We start from the raw sequence: 19,423 nt of genomic DNA, 5'->3' as shown, positions 1-19,423 counted from the left end.
TACCTGTACCCAGTAGTCTTTCTATAATACAGAATTTCTTTTTCTAGTTATTCAAATAAATGTAGAGGAAAGAAGTGAAAACCTTAAACATTGATTACTCTAAATTTATTATTTTTTACACCATTTAGCATCAATAGGTAAAACATAAAAAACAGTAAAGTTTTCCCAAATATCTTAAGATCTTTTCCTTGTATATTACTTGTCACCTTTCCAATCATGCATTTCTTGCTTATGGAGAGAGAAGCCAATCTACCCGTTTCCTTCTGCAGCAGTAGAGGCCACGCATGATGCTGCTGCTACCAACAAATGAACACACAAGCAATTATAACTTAGAGACAATACTCATAAAAGAAGACAGTTGACAAAATTCCACTTAGGTTCCTTGAAACAGCTTTCTCTATGTTGCCAAAAAGTAATTTACTGAAAGCTCTTCATACTTTGGCCTAAATCTGTGGAGACTCTACTTTAATTTGTAAAGTTTATAAATTCCTTCCTAAAAAAATCTAGTAATACTTATTGGAACTTGGGGTTTCAGAAACCTTGTTCCTTATTTAAATAGTCTTTCCAGTGACAATCAGACAATGTTTCTTTGACCAAGAAATGGGAAATGCCCACTCTATCACTAGGTAGTTAGGCTTCTATTAAAAGTTTGACATTTTTAAACTCTAGCATTTGCAAAAATCTACCCAAATATATAAATCTCCAAGTTCTTTTTATTTATTTATTTCCCCAAATACCTAGTCGAGAAGCATTAGTCATTAACCCAAAATGTGCCTGATCTAATCAGTAGTAGCTGTGGACAAACACAGGGCTCTGAGGAGTAGTTCACAAAATTGAGTTCTCTGACTTTAAAACAGGCTTGAGAAGCTTCTTGGCTAAGGTCTCTGCAACCTCCCTCCCCCAACCCTGTAACAGACTTTATTTACATTTTGTTCAGAGGGATAATTCCGGTGCTGCCTTATTAGCAGATTAAACTTCAGTGCATACTAGTTGGAGGATTCCCTCTTTTACATTATAAACTCTACTGACCACCCACTATGGGAAGCACCATACTAAGTATTTCAGGAAGGGTCAAAAGATGCAAAAAGACATGCTAATACTCTCAAAAAGCTCACCAACTGGCTAGGAAAATAAATTATACACTTATGAAACAACATGTAAATAATTATTCTGAAATTTCACTATTTTTAATGCATAGATTTCACAAACAAAACCTTTAACTACCACACACAATTCCATAACCAATATCACTACTGTTGTCAACATTTTTTAACTGTTTAGTCTTCCCTTGACAAAAGTGCAACCGAAGATATCTTTACAATAAAATTTTTACCAACAAGAAAATATTTTTGAGCTAGTTTTAATAGTACTTATCATTGTATTTTACTTGGAATAATAACAAAGATAATTGTACTCTAGGTTTTGAGCAAGCATATCAGTTTTGCCCAAGAAATATTCTTGGACTTTTCTTCCTCAAATCTTCTATGTCTAATCCCATCCACTGAATTTTTTATTTCAGATACTGTAGTTTTCATTTCTACTTCTAGAAATTCAATTTTGGTCTTTTTTATATTTTCCATGTCTTAACTTTATTCCAACATGTGGAACACAGTTATAATAACTTTTATTTTCCTTCTCTGCTAATGCTAACATCTGTGCCTGTTCTGGTGGGTTTCAATTGATATTCTCTTCATTATGGGTTATGTTTTTTTGCCTCTGCTTGTCTGATAATCTTTGATTGGATGCCAGGCATTGTAAATTTTATTTTGTTGTGTGCTGAATATTTTTGTATTCCTGTAAATCTTTAGCTTTGTTTAGGGATGCAGGTAAGTTACTTGGAAACAGTTTAAGCCTTTCTTCTCTTGCTTTTGTGATCTGTTAGGCAGTTCTGGAGGGGTGCTCAGTCTAGGGCTAATTGATTCCAGCTATTAAGTTCTTTACCCAGTGCTCCATGTATTATCATTTTTTCTAGTCTGGCAAGTAGCACAGACATTATTCTTAGATCTGTGTGAGCACCAGGTTCTATTCCCTCTAGTATTTTGTCCTTTGAACTCTAGCTGTCTTGGTCTTTGTGGACTCTCAACATGGTCTCCTCAATTCAGGGAGTCTGCTGGGTTCCACAAGAGATCCCTCTCCTTCTGTACTAACCACAGCCTGGAGACTCCCAAGGCAGTTAGCAGTGGCTTATTTTGTTCCCCGTCTCTCAGAGATCACTTTCTTTCATTTCCTAATATCTAGTCTTGGAAACTGTTTCTCATGTATTTTGTTCATTAATTTTTTTAAATATATATTTTTATTAATTTTCTTAGAGCAAGAGGAAAGGAGAGATAGAAACATTGATGTGAGAGAGATACATTAATCAATTGCCTCCCGCACGCCCCACACTGGGGATCAAGCCCACAACCCAGGCATGTGCCCTGATCAGGAATCATACTGGGGCCTCTAAGTCCATGGGACAATGTTCAATCCACTGAGCCAGACCAGCCAGGCGTGTTGCTGTTGTCTTAGGTAGAAGGGCTAATAAGTCCTTTTTACTGCACTTTTTGCCTGGAAGCCTTCATCATTTCTTTCTCTCTTTTTCCTCTCCCTCCCTTCCTCCCTCTATCACACTTTCAGTTGCTCTCACTCACTTTAACTCCTTTTAAAATTTTTTTTTATTGGTTGATTGATTGATTTTAGAAAGAGAGAGGAAGGGAGACAAGGAGAGAGCAAGGGGTAGGGGAGAGGGAGAGAGAGAGGGAACGGGAGAGAGAGACAGAGGAACATCAATTTGTTGTTCCATTTATTTATGCAATAATTGGTTGATTCCTCTATGTGCCTTAACCGGGGATCAAACCCACAACCTTGGCGTATCAGGATGACACTCCAAACAACTGAGCTATCTGGCCAGAGATCTCTTTAACTTCTTAATTTGAAATAATTAAAGACTCAGAAGAAGTTGCAAAAATAGGATAAAGAGGTCCTGTGCACCCATTCCCAGTTCCCCCAATGGTGACATCTTACATAACCATACTACATCATCAAAATCAGGTACCTGATTGGCAAAGTACAGTTAATTAAACTAAAGACTTTATTCATGTCACCATTTTTTATGTACTCACTTTTTTGTATGCTTTAGGTATACTTTCATGACATTTTATCAAGTGTATAGATTCATAAAACGATCATTATAATCAGGACACCATCACCACAAAGAAAGTCCCTGATAACATCTCTTTATAATCTTATCCTCCCTCTCCTTCCCTAACCTTTAGCAACTACTTCTCTGCTCTCCATTTTTATAATTTTGTCATTTCAAGAATGTTATATAAATGTAATCATACAGTATGCAACATTTTGAGACTGACTTTTTTCATTCAGCATGATTCCCTTAAGTTTCATCCAAGTTGTATGCATCAGGAGATTGTTCCTTTTTTATTGATGAATAGTATTTCACTGTATAAACATACAACTGTTTGTGTAACCATTTACTGGCAGACGGATATTTCAGTCATTATCAGTTTTGGTTATTACAAATAAAGCTATGAATATTTGTGTAAAGGTTTTTATGAGAATATTAAGTTTCTTTCTCCAACATAAACGTCCAGGTGTGTAATTGCTGGGTCATATCGTAGTTTCATGTTTAGTTTTGTTTGTTTGTTTTTCTTAGATACTTCCTGCTCACAGACAGAGCAAGAGGAAATGTTTCATTTATTTTTTAATTAATTTTTGTACAGATATCCCTCCTTTTTCCTCCATTGACAACCTCCTCCCCACCCCAGTCCCCCCACCCTAACCTTCACAGTATTGTTGTGTGTCCACTGGTTATGAATATATGCTTATCTCTTCCCACCCTCACCCACCCCCATCCCTCTTCCCTCTGAGGTTTGTCAATCTGTTCCCTTACTTTCCTGTCTCTGGATTTATTTTGTTCATTGTATTTCACAAATAAGTGAGATTATGTGGTACTTGTCTTTCTCTGACTGGCTTATTTCACTTAGCCTAATACTCTCCACGTCTCTCCAAGGTGTCTCAAAGGGTAAGATATCTTCCTTTTATACAGCTGCATTCTATTCCATTGTAGACATGTACCATAACTTTTTCCCCACTCATCTACTGATGGGTACTTGGGCTGTTCCCAGAATTTAGCTATTGTAAACGGCACTGCTATGAACATAGGGGTGCTTACATTCTTTCTGATTGGTGTTTCAGACTTCTTAGGATATATTCCTAAAAAGTGGGCTCATGGTAAAAATGGTAGTTCCATTTTAAAATTTTTGAGGAAACACCATATTGTTTTCCATAGTGGCTGCACCAGTCTGCATTCCTACCAGCAGTGTACTAGAGTCCCGTTTTCTCCACATCCTTGCTAGCACTTGTTGTTTGATAATTTGTTGATGGTGGCCATTCTGACAGGTGTGAGGTGACACCTCATAGTCATTTTAATTTGTATTTCTCTGATGATTAGTGATGTTGAGCATTTTTTCTTAAAAAAATTTTTTTTCCTTTATTGATTTTAGAGAGAGAGGTAGTGAGGAGAGATAGAAACACTGGTGAGAGAACATTGAACAGCTGCCTCCTGCATGCCCCCCACTGGGGACCGGGTCCATAACCTGGGCATGTGTTCTGACTGGGAATCAAACTGGTAACCTCTTGGTGCATGGGTCGACACTAAACTACTGAGCCACACCAGCTGGAAGTTGAGCAATTTTTCATATGTCTTCTGGCTGTTTGTATGTCCTATTTGGAGAGGTGTCTATTCAGGTCCTGTGCCCATTTTTTAATTGGGTTGTCTTCCTTTTGCTGAGCTGTATGAGTACTCTATATATTTTGGAAGTTAACCCTTTATCTGATGTATTGTTGGCAATTATGTTGTCCCATACAGTGGATACCCTTTTCATTTTGATGCTTGTTTCTTTTGCAGTGCAGAAGCTTTTTAGTTTGATGTAGTCCCATTTATTAATTTTTTTCTTTTGCTTCTCTTGCCCAAGGCACTGTATCAGTGAAAATTCTGCTACGTGTTATATCTGAGATTGTGCTGCCTACATTTTCTTCTAGGATTTTTGTGGTTTCACAACTTACATTTAAGTCTTTTATCCATTTTGAATTTATACTTGTGTATTGTATAAGCTGGTGGTCTGGATTAATTTTTTTGCATGTAGTTGTCCAGTTTTCCCAATACCATTTATTGAAGAGACTGTGTTTACTCCATTGTATGCTCTTGCCACCTCTGTTACAAATTAGTTGAGCATAATGTCTTGGGTCATCTTCTGGGTTCTCTGTTCTGTTCCACTAAACCATATACTATTTTTGTTGTTGTTGAAAGTATTCCAGATGTCTCCCCTTTTTCCTCCATTGACCCCCCCTCCTTCCAGCTCCCACCCCCTTCCTGCTTTCTCCAACCAAATATCTGTGTCCATTGGTTGTGCATATATGCATACAAGTTTTTTGGTTTATGTCTTCCCATCCTTCTGAGGTTTGTCAGTCTGTTCCCTACTTCCATGACTCTATTTTGATCTACAGCTTATTTTGTTCATGATGTTCCATAAATAATTGAGATCATGTGGTACTTGTCTTTCTCTGACTGGCTTATTTCACTCAGCATAATACTCTCCAGGTTTCTTCATGCTGTCTCAAAGGGTAAGGAATCTTTCTTTCTTACAGCTGCATATAATTTCTATTATGTAAATATACCACAACTTTTTTACCCACTCATCTACTGATGAACACTTGGGTTTCCAGATCTTAGCTATTGTAAATAGCACTGCTATGAACATAGGGATGTATATATTCTTTCTGATTGGTGTTTTAGGCTTCTTAGGATATATTCTGAGAAGTGGAATCACTAGGTCAAATAGCAATTCCATTTTTAATATTTTGAGGAAGCACCATATTGTTTTCCACAGTGGCTACACCAGTTGCATTCCCACCAACACTGTACTAGAGTACCCTTTTCTCCATATCCTCACCAGCACTTGTTGTTTAAGGATTTTCTGATGACTGCCATTCTGATATGAGGTGATCTCATAGTCATTTGAATTTGCATCTCTCTGATGTTTAGAAATGTTGAGCATTTTTTCATGTTTCCTGGCCATTTATATGTCCTATTTGGAGAGGTGTTATGCAGGTCCTCTGCCCATTCTTTAATTGAGTTGAGTTGTATGACTGCTCTATATATTTTGGATATTAACCCCTTATCCGATACATCACTGGCAAATATGTTCTCCCAGAGAGTGGGTTCCCTTTTCATTTTAACACTGGTTTCTTTTGCTGTGCATAAGCGTTTTAGTTTGATGTAGTCCCATTTATTAATTTTTTGTTTTTCTTGCCCTAGGTGATGTATCTGAAAATTCCACTATGTATGATGTCTGAGATTTTTCTGCCAAATTTTCTTCTAGGATTTTTATGGTTTCATGAGTTACATTTAAGTCTTTTATCCATTTTGAGTTTATTCTTATGTATGGTATAAGTTGGTGGTCTATTTTCATTTTTTTGCTTGTACCTGTCCAATTTTCCCAATGCCATTTATTGAAGAGTCTGTCTTTTCTCCATTGTATACTCTTGCCTCCTTTATTGAATATTAATTGTGCATACTGTCCTGGGTCAATTTCCGGGTTCTCTGTTCTGATCCATTGATCTATATGCCTGTTCTTGTACCAGTACCAGGTTGTTTTGATTACAATGGCTTTGTAGAATACCCTGATATCCGGTATTGTGATCTCTCCTACTTTGTTCTTCTTTGTCAAGATTGCTGTGGCTATTTGGAGTCTTTTTAAGCTCCATATAAACTTTTGGAATATTTGTTATAGATCTGTGAAATATTTTGTTGGTGCTTTAATAGGGATTATATTGAATCTGAAAATTGTTTTGGATAGTATATTTTAATGATGTTGAGTCTTCCAATCCATGAACATGGTATATGTTTCCACTTTTTAAAAAATATCTTCCTCTATTTCTTTTTTCAATGTTCTGTCATTTTCTGAGAACAGGTCTTTTACCTCCTTGGTTAAGTTTATTCCTCGTATCTCATTTTTTTGTTGTTGCAATGGTAAATGGGATTGTTTTTGTGGTTTCTCTTTCTGTGTTCATTATTGGTGTATCAAAATGTGAATGATTTCTAGATGTTGATTTTGTATCCTGCTACTTTGCCGAATTTATTAAATCTAGTACATTTTTGATGGAGTCTTTAGGGTTTTCTATGTATAATATCATGTCATCTCTGAATAATGACAGTTTACTTCCTCCTTTCCAATTTGGATGCCTTTTTTTTCTTCTTTGCCTCACCTTATTTATTCATTCATTCAATCCTCACGTGAGGACATTTTCCCACTTTCGTTCAGATAGAGTAGAAGGGAGAGAGTTGGAGAGAGAGACAGAGAAACATTGATGTGAAAGGGAAACATCGAGTGGCTGCTTCCCACATGACTACAACCAGGGTCAGGGACAAATCGCAACAGAAGTACGTGCCCTTGACTGGGATTGAACCCGCGACTCATTGGTCTGCAGGCTGACGCTCTAACCTCTGAGCCAAACTGGCCAGGGCTGTCTCACTGTTTTAGCAGTCTGGTAGTTTGGGGCCAGGTAAAGCCTGCTGAGTCACATAGGCAGGTCTGTGTGTATCAGATAAGACTGCTATGCCTCCCAGTCTTGGTGTGGTAGCCTTCTTGTGGGACCCAATAAGAGTAATCTCCTTATCTTCTGAGTTGGGTGCTCTAGGAATGACCCCTGTATAGGTTATGTGGGGTCTCCTGTTGAATTTGGGTCTTGATTGCTGTTGTCCGTTTGTGGGTGGGCTGAGTCTTTGGGTTTGTTAACTACGAGTCTCAACCCTGACCCTGTCGACACTGTTGTGGCAACCATTATATAGGTGTTGAGAGAACAACACCAAAGCAACCAGCCCAAAGCAAAAAGAACCCCTCCAAAAATATCAGCCACAACAATAATAGAAGCAACCGCCTCAACAAAAAGATTAAAAGACACACAAACAAAAAAATACACATACACGAAGAACACTAGGTGAGAGACCAAAAGAATTAGAAGAGTGAGAAAGAAGAAAAACAACAACAAAAAAACCAAAACACAAGACAAACAAACTGAAAACATACACACACACACACACCATTAGTAGAAGGCATGAGACTAAATGAATTAAAAGAGGGAGAGAAAAAAAAAATTTATATGAAAGTAAAGAAGGCACAGTAATGGCAGACCATACCAAAGAGCACCTTGAACAAATATAAGCATCAACAATGATAAAAGCACCCACCTCAGCGAAAAACTCAAAAAAACAAACAACCAGAAAACACACACATACACACATAATACTATAAGGCATGAGAGTAAAAGAATTAGGAGATGGGAAAAACATACAAAAAAGAATATGAAAGCAAAGAAGGCAGAGACCAGAAACAGGGTAAGTATAAAAAATAAAACATATAAAATAATAATAATTTTAGAAGGTAGTAATGGTAAATTGAATAAAATATAGACTAGGAAAGTAGGAAATGGGAAAAAAAAGGAAGTGAAAAAAATGAATTAAAAAAAAAGAACCCACACATCACAATAGCTAAGAAACCTTGGATCTGCTCTTTATGGAGCTCACTGGATTTTGCTCTGGTGTTGCTGGATCTGGCTCCTTGGGTATGGGTCCCTGTCATCTTGGGAGTTCTCTGGTGTAGGCCAATGTGAATCATTATCCCTGCTTGGTCCTTGGCCTCCTGGCTGAAGCCCTGCAGGTTGTGGTCCCAGGTAGTTCTATGGGCTGGGCTTCCCTAGCCCAGAGGCTGGGTGGCCTTTAGGGCTAACTACTTGCACGTATTTGTTCTGGGCTGCTTTTCCTTGCCCCACAGCACTGAGCTCTGTGGGGTATCAGGTCCAGTCAGGGTGTTGTACACAGAGAGATCTGTGTTGGGGGTGGTGCCTGTAGTTACAAGAGAGGCAGGCAGTCTCTTCTCCTTCCAGTGCCTCAGTTCTGCTTGGTTTGCTGGCACTCCTGGTTGCCACCCCAAGCAGGGGAGAATAGAAAAAAACAGGTAAAGAAAATAATAGAAAAAAAAAAATGCCCTGCTTGGCTCTTTAATCTTTCAGCTAGCTCACTGGGTGGGACTTCTGTTTTGGCTCCCTGCTGGCCAGACTTTTGAATCCCCAGCACCTCAGTCCCTGCTGCTGGGGTGCAGGTTTCTAGCCCAGGCTGTTCCACAGGGGTGCCTCCTGTTCCCTCAAGGTGGGGAAGAACAGGCCTCTTTCCTTGTGTACTACATGGGCTCCTCTTTCCTTATCTGTTGCTCCTATTTTGGGATCTCTGTGTGGGGCTGAGTTCTCCCTTTCCCAGAGGTCAGAAGCTGTGCTACTGCACTTTCCTCTGCAATCTCCTCTCTCCTCTCCATGGCCTCCTCGCTCACAGTATTTCCAGTCAGCTATTTGCAGGTGGTTTTTCAAGTTGAATGCTCTGCAGTTTAGCCTCAGGATCGGTCCTGTACATGGAGCAAGTGGATGGAACTTCCTTAGGCTTCAGCCATCTTGCCTCTTGAGGAAATGTCTCATGTTTAGTTTTTTAACAAAATGCCAGACTGAATGCTAGAATGGCTGCATCATTTTACATTCCCAATGACAATACAGGAGAGATCCACTCTCTTTACATCCTTGTCAGCATTTAGTATTATTTGTATTTTCATTTTAGCTGTTCTACTAGGTAGGTAGTAGTATCTCATTCTGGTTTTAATTTGCACTTCACTAATGGCTAGAGATGCTGAACGTGTTCTTGCGTTTTTTATCTGCCATCATATATCTTCTGTGGTTACTTTGTTTCTTAAATCTTACACGATTATACTTTTATGTGCACAAATCATTTTAGTTCACTCACTACTAAGATGACATCATTCAAGGTATGGTTTGGCTATGGTTCAGTATTTCTTGAATGGTCAAAATAAATACAAAACCAGCCCTAGCCAGTTTGGCTCAGCGGTTAGAGCATTGGCCTGTGGTCCAGAGAGACCCGGGATCGGTTCCCGCTAAGGGCATGTACCTTGGTTGCAGTTTGTCCCGGGCCCTGGCTGGGTCGTGCAGGTGGCAACCACTTGATGTGTCCCTTTCACATTGATATTTCTCTCTCTCTCTCTCCCTCCCTCCCTCCCGCTCTATCTGAACAACAACAAAAAAACCAAAATAAATACAAAACCCAAAACAAAACTCCACACATTACAGAATTCAAATGCTCTATGATTGGACCCTGTACTTTGGTCTCTAGTCTAGCAGTCAGCAAACTTTAGCCAAATGTGGCCTACGGGCTGTTTTTTATGGCTAAAGAGGTAAGAGTGACTTTTATATTTTTAAATGGTTATTAAAAAAACAAAACCAAAAAAGAATATGCAACAGAAACCATATGTAGCTTTCAAATTTTAACAGATTTACTATGTGGCCTTGCATATAAAGTTTGCATATGAGTCAAACAAGACCTTTTTTTTTCCTGGTATACATTAACAAAGTTGCTGTTAATTATCTATTACACTCCCAGGATCTTACACTTTACAACATGATGGGGAAACAAACGCACTATAAAAGCATAAACAACTGAAGGCAGTTCCTACATTAACTCCCTGTCAAATTATTTTTAAGCAGTCATGAGCCTATAGCATTCCTCATTCTATTACAAAATTTCTTCTAAGTCATCCTGAAGTACATCCACATGAATGACAAATCCATGTGCTATAAACTTGGAGAAAACTAAAACTTCAGAGTGTTCTAAAAAATAAAATGTATTTCTATAAGTCATATCAAAGGACTGGATATTTTTCCATTTGGAGAGAAAACAGTTTCTCTAGATCTTAAAAATACCATCTTGGGCTTAGTCCAATTTCAATTTCTTTTCTAACCCATGAACCAGTTTTCAGTCACAAATCACAATATCATAAATGTATAACTCTCCAGACTGAGAACAAGCTGAATGAGAAATCTCTTCTAACTTATTTTGATCCCAACTGAATTTATTTTTATATGTTTTATATTTCCAGTTTCACTATAATAAAGTAAAACTGGTAGTACCACCTTCCCTACTATGACTATGACAAACAATCATCAGTTGGGCAGTACACTTTCTAATATTGGAAGTTTTAAGACAAAAGAACTTTGGACTTCCAGTTAAGATGGTGGCAGAGTTTAAAGCAGCACTGGCCTCCTCCCACAACCACATCAAAATTACAACCAAACTGCCCAGCCAGTGTGGTTCAGTAGGTGAGCATAGACCCATGCACCAAGAGGTTGCTGGTTCGATTCCTGGTTAGGGCACATGCCCAGGTTGTGGGCCCAATCCCCGGGGGGGGGGGGGGGGGGAGGGCATGTAGGAGGCAGCCAACTGATGTTCTCTCTCATCAATGTTCCTGTCTCTCTCTCTCCGTCTCCTTTCCTCTCTCTCTAACATCAATAAAGAAAGAAAAAAAAACTTATAACCAAACTACAGAACAACCATCATTCAGAACCCCTGAAATTGAGCTGAATGTAAGTCCTACAACTATGGAAATAAAGAAGCCACATCAAGACCGGTAGGAGGGGTGGAGATGAGGAATGGGCTTGTCCTACACCCACATGTGGGGCATACAAACTGGGAGGGATATCTCCACTGCAGAGGTGCCCCCTGAGGCGTGAGGGGTCCCAGCCCCACACCAGGACCCCCAGCCCAGGGTTCCAGTTCTGGGAAGAAAAAGTCCCCGTATCTTCGGGCTGTAAAAATCAGCAGAGATTGAGGCTGAAAAAGACTGAGGCTTCTGGAGCCCCAGGCAGTTCCTCTTAAAGGGCCCACAAACAGACTTACTGGGACTCCTTCCCTCTGAGCTCCAACATGGGGGCCGCAGCTTGAAAGGCACCAGAGACATATGGGGAGGAACTGAATTGTTTGGCATCAGAGCAAGAGCTAGGGGTCAGCTTTCTCCCACACAGAAGTGCTGGCAAAAGTCATTGTTTCTTTGATGAGCCTTCCCTGGCCACAGAGCTGTGGAAGGGAGGGCTCATACTTGCCACAGCTCTGTGGCAGGGAGGGCTCATACTATTTGCCCTGCCCTGGTGATTCCCTGAGATCCTGCCCACCCAAACTGTTTCCAGTGGCTTTTCCATGAGTGGCCCCTGCCTTGGCTCATACTTTGGATTTTCCTAAAATCTCTCAAACAAGCAGCATCTAGCCTCAGCAAGCCCCATACCTCTCACTAAGTGGCCCCAAGCCAGGCACTAGCAGCAGCCAGCCTTCGTTCACAGCTTGGCCTTGCCTTGGCACCTCCAAGCGCGGCACAAGAAGCAGCCACTGGCAGACTGCTTTGTAGCTTATGCAGGATGGCCCTGGGAAGAACACAGGCAGTGGCTGACCTTGGCCTGAATCTCCAAAAAGGCCCCAGAGCCAGCACACCCAGTGGACAGTTTCAGACCATGTCAAAGAACCACCTAATCACCCCCACAAGTGACATACTCAAGGGGCAGGCTCAGTGGGCACAAAGCCCCACTGAAGTAAGTCCTGCTCTGTGGGGTGGGCCCCTGCACAGTTGAGCCTCTATGGTGGTTGGAGGTCAGTGGTCACAGACAGTCCTTGCAGCTGATTGGCCTGGATAAATCCCTCCCAGTGACGTACCAACAGCAATCAAAGCTCAATTACAACAGGAGATTGTACAGCTAAAACAGGGGCACACCTCAAGTACCCAGCTTGGGTGATCGGGGAGGCTGTGCCACTGGACCCTACCGGATACCTACTACGTTAGCTCATACTACCAAGTCTGAGAGTTGTAGCAGCTCTACCTAATACATAGAAATAAATGAGGGAGGCTGCCAAAATGAGACAAAGAAACGGCCCAAATGAAACAATAGAACAAAATTCCAGAAAAATGAACTAAACAAAATGGAGACAAAAACCTACTAGATGCAGATTTCAAAACAAAGGTTATAAGGATGCTCAATAAACTTAATGAGAACCTCAACAGCATAAAAAATAACCAGTCATAAATGAAGGATACACTAACTGTAATAAAGAATAATACAGGGAATCAACAAGAGAGTAGATGAAGCCAAGAATCAAATCAGTGAGTTGGAATATAAGGAAGCAAAAATCACCCACTCAAAACAGCACAAAAAAAAAATCCAAAAAAATGAGGATAGTGTAAGGAGCCTCTGAGACAACTTCAAGCATACCAATATTTGCATCATTGTGCTGCCAGAAGGAGAAGAGAGAGAACAAGAAATCAAAAACCTATTTGAAAGAATAATGACAGAAAACTTCCTTAACTTGGTGAAGGAAAGAGACAAGTAAGTCCAGGAAGCACAGAGAGTCCCAAACAAGATGAACCCAAAGAGACCTACACCAAGATACATCATAATCAAAATGCAAAAGGTGTCCAGCCAGTATGGCTCAGTGGTTGAGTGTTGACCAATGCACCAAGAGATCACTGGTTCAACTCCTGGTCAGGACACATGCCCAGGTTGTGAGCCTGATCCCCAGTGGGGGGCATGCAGGATGCAGGATGTGGCCAATCGATGTTGTCTCTCATCGATGTTTCTATCTCTCCCTCCCTTTCACTTCCTCACTCTCTCTAAAATCAATAAAGGAAAAAAAAAATTTTTTTTAATGCAAAGGGTTAAAGTCAAAGAGAAAATCTTAAAAACAACAAGAGAAAACCTACAAGGGAGCTCCCATTAGACCATCAGCTTATTTCTCAAAGAAACTTTGCAGGCCAAAAGGGGTTGGCAAGAAATATTCAAAATGATGAAAAGCAAGGACCTGCAACCAAGACTACTCTACCCTTCAAAGCTATCATTTAGAATAGAAGAAGAGATAAAGAGCTTCTCAGACAAGAAAATGCTAAAGAAGTTCATCATCACCAAACCAGTATTATATGAAATGGTAAAGGGTCTTTAAAAAAAAAAAAAAAAAAAAAGAATATACCCTGCCCAGTGTGACTCAGTGGTTAGAGCATCAGTGCACACACTGAAGGGTCACAGGTTTGATTCTTGGTCAAAGGGCTGCCAAAAGGAGAAGAGAGTTGCAGGTTTGATCCCTGGACCCAGTTGGGACACACATGTGTGGGAGGCAACCAATCAATGTGTCTCCCTCACATTGATATTTCTGTCTCTTTTCCCCTCCCTCCCTTCCACTGTCTCTTTTTTTTTAAATCCTCACTGGAGGATATTTTTCCATTTATTGTCAGATAGAGTGGGAGTGAGGGGTAGAGAGAGAGAGAGAGAGAGAGAGAGAGAGAGAGAGAGAGAGAGAGAAACACCGATGTGAGAGGGACACATCAATTGGTTGCCTCCCGCATGACCCTGACCAAGGCTGGGGACGAGCCGCAACCAAGGTACATGCCCTTGACTGGAATCAAATGCAAGACTCTTTGGTCCATGGGCTGATGCTCTAACCACTGAGCAAGATCGGCCAGGGCTCTCTCTTAAAATCAATGGAAAAAATATTCTCAGGTGAGTATTAAAAAAATTAAAAGAAGATAAAAAATATGAACAATAAAATGGCAAAAAATACATTCCTATCAACAACTGAACCTAAAAACAAAATAAACAAGCAGAACAGAAACAGACTCATAGATACAGAGAACATTCTGAAGGTTCCCAGATGGGAGGGGGATTGGGGCATGGGGAAAAAAAAGATGAAAGGACTAAGTACAAATTGGTTGTTACAAAATAGCCATGGAGATATAAAATACAGCATAGGGAATATAGTCAGTAATATTCTAATAACTATATATGGTGTCAGATGAGTGAAAGATTTATTGGGATGATCACTTACTGAGTTATGTAGTGTCTAATCACTGGGGTGTACACCTGAAACTAATATAATAATGTATATCAACTGTAATTGAAAATAAAAAATAATTTAATAAAATAGACAAAAGGACTTTGTACCATGCATTTTGGGGCTTGATATTCCACAGTGAGGTTTTATATCTAAATTGATGAACCAAGTCTAAAACCTAATTGGAGAAATCAACTTCCTAGAAATATCTTACTTAAACCATTCATCATCAGTTGACTTTGCCATATATGGATAGAGACGAAAGTTAAAAACAAGGATTCATAAGGATTGGAGAATGTATGCCCCTAAAATACACACATGCATATCTTTTTAATAGGTAAATATTTCATCCTGATAAAGTCCCAGGCTTATGTAGAAAAAGCACATAAGACTTATAAATCACTTCAAGAATCAGAATGTATCTTTATTTATCAGTGACAGCAACAGCAAGAGAAACCATGAAGCAAGAAATCAAATAAAATTACAGGGTTGAAACATCTAACCCTGCAGGGAGCCTGAGCTCTCGGGACCAAATTTTATGGCAAGACTTTCTGCAGAAGTCATGTTACAGAAACAATCCAGACTTCTTAACAGAGAGGGTATTTCCATTGCTATGCTTCATAAGGCTCCGTAAGAAAGACCCAGATGAGCTGAGCTCAGAAGACTGTAACTCACATATATATAAAGCTACTCATTATTTCTAAAATTGGGTTTCAGATAAAAAAATCTTCACACACACACAAAAACAATCTGCCCTAATTTCCTAGGACTCTTAAAACATTCCATTTACTTAAATAAGGTCTGTGGTCTTTTGGGCACCAGTTTTAGAATCAAATTCTAAAACTGAATTATGAAAGTTTCTCTAAATCCAATCACTTGTTCACACAGTTCTCTCCAAAAAAGACTGCTCTGTCTTTATCTAAGGTCCTTCTGTACTAGTATCAGAGACAACCTATAGATCTACCCGGGACCCAATCTCATAGTGTATCATTTGCTATTCTACAAAAGAACTCTGCTGATCAGTACCTAGAATCTTGCACTATGAATGGGAAATAAAATTCATTCTGCAATTTGAGGCTTCCTGGTTTAGGAATTAGGGGCTAGACTGTAAGACATAGTAACAAATAACACACAAAAATAAATAAATAGGCTGAAAAACTTCATAATAATCAATATGGTAAACACGCATCTTCCTCATAGCATCCATTTATCTCTTTCTTCAGCCAAAATTTGTTAAAGGTTTATTTACATGTTGAATTTAACATAGATCACTGTGAAGTCCAGGCCACTTAACTCTCCTGAATTACTGCAGTAACCTGCTGCTAATTAGCCTTTTCTTCATTCCACCTTTGTCTTTTCTAATCTTTCCCCACTCAACATTCAGTGACCTTTCTAATATACAGATCTATGTGAACCCCAGAATAAAACCTTTCAGTGCCTTTGCAATGCACTTAGTATAAAATCAAAATCAGCCCTTTGTGATCTGATCCCCTCTCCAACACTCCAGCCTCCTTTTCTGCCACCTTCCCCCTTACTCTCTACACCCTAGCTATTCTGGATTCTCTCCTTTCCCCAAACACACAGTGCTAGTCTAATTTAGGATGTGTCACCTACATGCTCTCACAGTACCATGTACATAACTTTATTATAACATTTCTCCACTTTACTGCATTCACTGGCTTGTCTTACCTCACCAGAGTGTGAGCTCCTCAGATAGCAGACCACACTTTATCAGCTTTGCACTCCCAATTTCTCTTAGTGCCTGACTCAATAAATGCTTATTGAGTGACCAACTGACCAAATGAAGGAAAATACAGAAGACAGCAGGAAGAAGAGCTAGACGAGGGAAAGATAATGCTTGTTTTTAATTTTTTTATTTTTTTAATCATTACCCGAGGATATTTTTCTATTTATCCTCAGATAAAGTGGGAGGGAGAGAGGAGAAAGGGAGAGAGAAACATTGACGTGAAAGGGACACATCGACTGGATGCCTACCACACGACCCCAACCAGGGCTGGGGACAAACCACAATCAAGGTACATGCCCTTGGCCGGAATTGAACCTGCAATGCAACTCATTGGTCCGAGGGCCACTCTACTGCTGAGCCAAACCGATCAGGGCGATAATGCTTGTTTTTAAATATATTAAGTTTGAGGTGGTATTGGTTTAGTGGAATAGAAATGGGCAAGAAGTTAATAAAGAGATCAGGTCTGCAGATGCCAATTTTATCCGATGACAGAACTAGTAAGTGTTCTGAAATGATTTAAAGAGGTCTTAGTTTTAATGGCTGAAGTTATGAGAATAGTGTTTTAAAACTGAAAACAAAATCTAAATTTCAGTAAAACATATGATTTTATGAGTAACAGAATAAAAAATGACAATTTATAATTCAAACATTCTTAACATATGTAAAATAATTTGATTACGCTATCATTTAGAACACTGTTAAACAAATTTGTCTTTAGATTATGGGGGAAAAAAAAAAAGTAATTCTACTGGCTCCTTATCAAACTCACGAGATTAAATCCCAAGAAGTTGATTCTTACCACATTTAATACACTTAAGTTTTCATCATGTAACTAGAGTTGCCTATTAAGCACTGAGTTAGACCTGAGAGTGTATGGGTATTATTTTTATTACTTTTGCTTTTTGTTAATAATCTATGATTTTTAACAGACTGCTTTCTTAACATATACAATGCATATTTAAAACTGAAGCTTGATCTTATGAAGATACCCCACAACCAGAGCCACCACCACCACCACCACATACTTTCTTTTTTGATGCTGGTAAGATTTAAAGGAAAACCTCACCAGCATTAACTTCTTTTTAGTATGTATATGTATTATCTATACAATAAATATTTTTAAAATTACTATCAGTGATCAATACAGCTAGAGGTAATTAGGGAAAATGTGCAAAGCTATTCACATTTCTGGGTTTGATATGCATAGTACCAAACCAAATTCCTAATCAAACCAAGTTAACTTTATATTTTGCATTATATGTATTTTGTTAATTTTTAAGTCCAAGAATTAGAAAGCTGCTGTGCCAGAAAAATTTTTTTAAGTAATTTTAAAAATTTTAAATTCAGGTAAAAATACATTACATAAAATTTATCATCTTAACTATTTTTAAGTTTACAGTTCAGTAGTGGTAAGTATATTTACAGTTATGCAAACAGATCTCCAGAACTTTTTCATCTTGCAAAACAGAAACTCTATACCCATTGTATAACTCCTCATTTTCCCCTCCCCTTTCTTTCTGTTTCTATAAATCTGTCTCCTTTAGGTATCTCATGTAAGTGAAATCATACAGTACTTGTCTTTTTATGACTGGTTGAATTCACTTAGCATAATATCCTTATGGTTCATCCATGTTGTAACAGGCCTTTCTTCCTTTTAAATGCTGAATAATATTCCACTGTGTGTAATATATTCCACATTTCATTTATCCATTCATTCATCAATAGACATATGACTTGCTTCTACCTCTTGGTGATGGTGAACAATGCTGCTATAAACATGGTGTGCAAATATCTCTTCGAGATAAGAAAAATTTTTAAATCGAGTTTATCCAATGGACTAGTTAATATTTCAAACAAAATCTCTGTATTGTGTTACTAATAATCAGTTGGAAGAAAACAGTGTCAAACACCAAAATGTGACAATGAAAAATAAAACACTAAAACTGAAATTAAGCATACCATATTTCTACTTACGTGTATCAATGATTGCTTATCTTATACAGCAAAGTGTAACCTCCTTACCAGTAACTATTACACCATCATCTTTATGAGCTTTAGCCATCTCTTGAACATGAACTTCTGAGTTCACATCGACCTCTTTTCCTGATAACTGTAAATGAGCTTGAAGAGAAGATGCAACCTTGACCAGAATAGAGCCTGTAATAAGTTTATTGGAGAGCTTATTAATGCAAAGAAATCAAAAGTATCAGAGCTTATTACAAAAATGAATGAATGGGTAGTATTGTTCCTGGTACACTGCTTTTATTCCTCAGTATATTTTACTTAAACAGCAGTGTCTTTTCCTTACTCCCAGGTGGTCAATGTTTCCTACCTCCCAAAGCATTGAGAGTAACTACTGTCAACAATATGAGTTATTAGGACATTATAAATTACTATTTCTTCTTTTGTCAAAAGCACTTATCACAGAAAAGTGAGTGATTTATTACACATGAAGCTTGTAGAAAGGATTTACCATTAATCAAGCATTTACTAAGGTGTAATTAATTACATTATCTCTTTAAATCTCCATTTCAACTTGACGAGATATTATTGTAGTCTTGATTTTACAAATGAGAACTTGCTCAAGTTCTCATTAGAGCTAATGTTAGAATTGAGATCCAGTTCATTGACAACAAAACCCATGCTCTTAACCACTGCGGTATTTCACACACTCTTCTTCCTCCTTGTATTACAAAACCTGTGAGCTCACTGATCATTATAACACAACTAGAACCTTGAACTCTTGTGCTTTCAGTTGTGCCCCATGAGATCCAGGGGGTTAACAATAATAAAAAAAAGAAAGAATGTTTGAATTTTAACTAATGTTTCTTTTCAATTACAGTCTTTTGGGTATCTAAGGCAAGACATTCAACTTTATTTCCATTATAATCTTGTAGTAATTAAAGCTTCTAGAGGAAATAAGA

At 38.6% G+C, this 19,423-nt stretch overlaps 1 protein-coding gene across 1 annotated transcript in view; it reads right to left on the bottom strand.

Annotated features, from left to right (window-relative positions):
• Positions 1 to 234: 234 nt before the first annotated feature.
• FAM185A (family with sequence similarity 185 member A) overlaps positions 235 to 19,423 on the bottom strand; it is a 57,094-nt gene continuing 37,905 nt past the window's right edge. The window contains 2 exon segments of the mRNA XM_036246466.1: positions 235 to 296; positions 18,522 to 18,656. Of these exon segments, the coding sequence (XP_036102359.1) occupies positions 250 to 296; positions 18,522 to 18,656 (182 nt within the window). The 3' untranslated portion in view covers positions 235 to 249.

The sequence above is a fragment of the Molossus molossus genome, unplaced genomic scaffold (assembly GCF_014108415.1).
Source record: "Molossus molossus isolate mMolMol1 unplaced genomic scaffold, mMolMol1.p scaffold_m16_p_7, whole genome shotgun sequence".
Classification (NCBI taxonomy): domain Eukaryota; kingdom Metazoa; phylum Chordata; class Mammalia; order Chiroptera; family Molossidae; genus Molossus; species Molossus molossus.
Note: the sequence above shows the minus strand (reverse complement) of the source record. Positions and strands in the feature narration are given on the sequence as shown.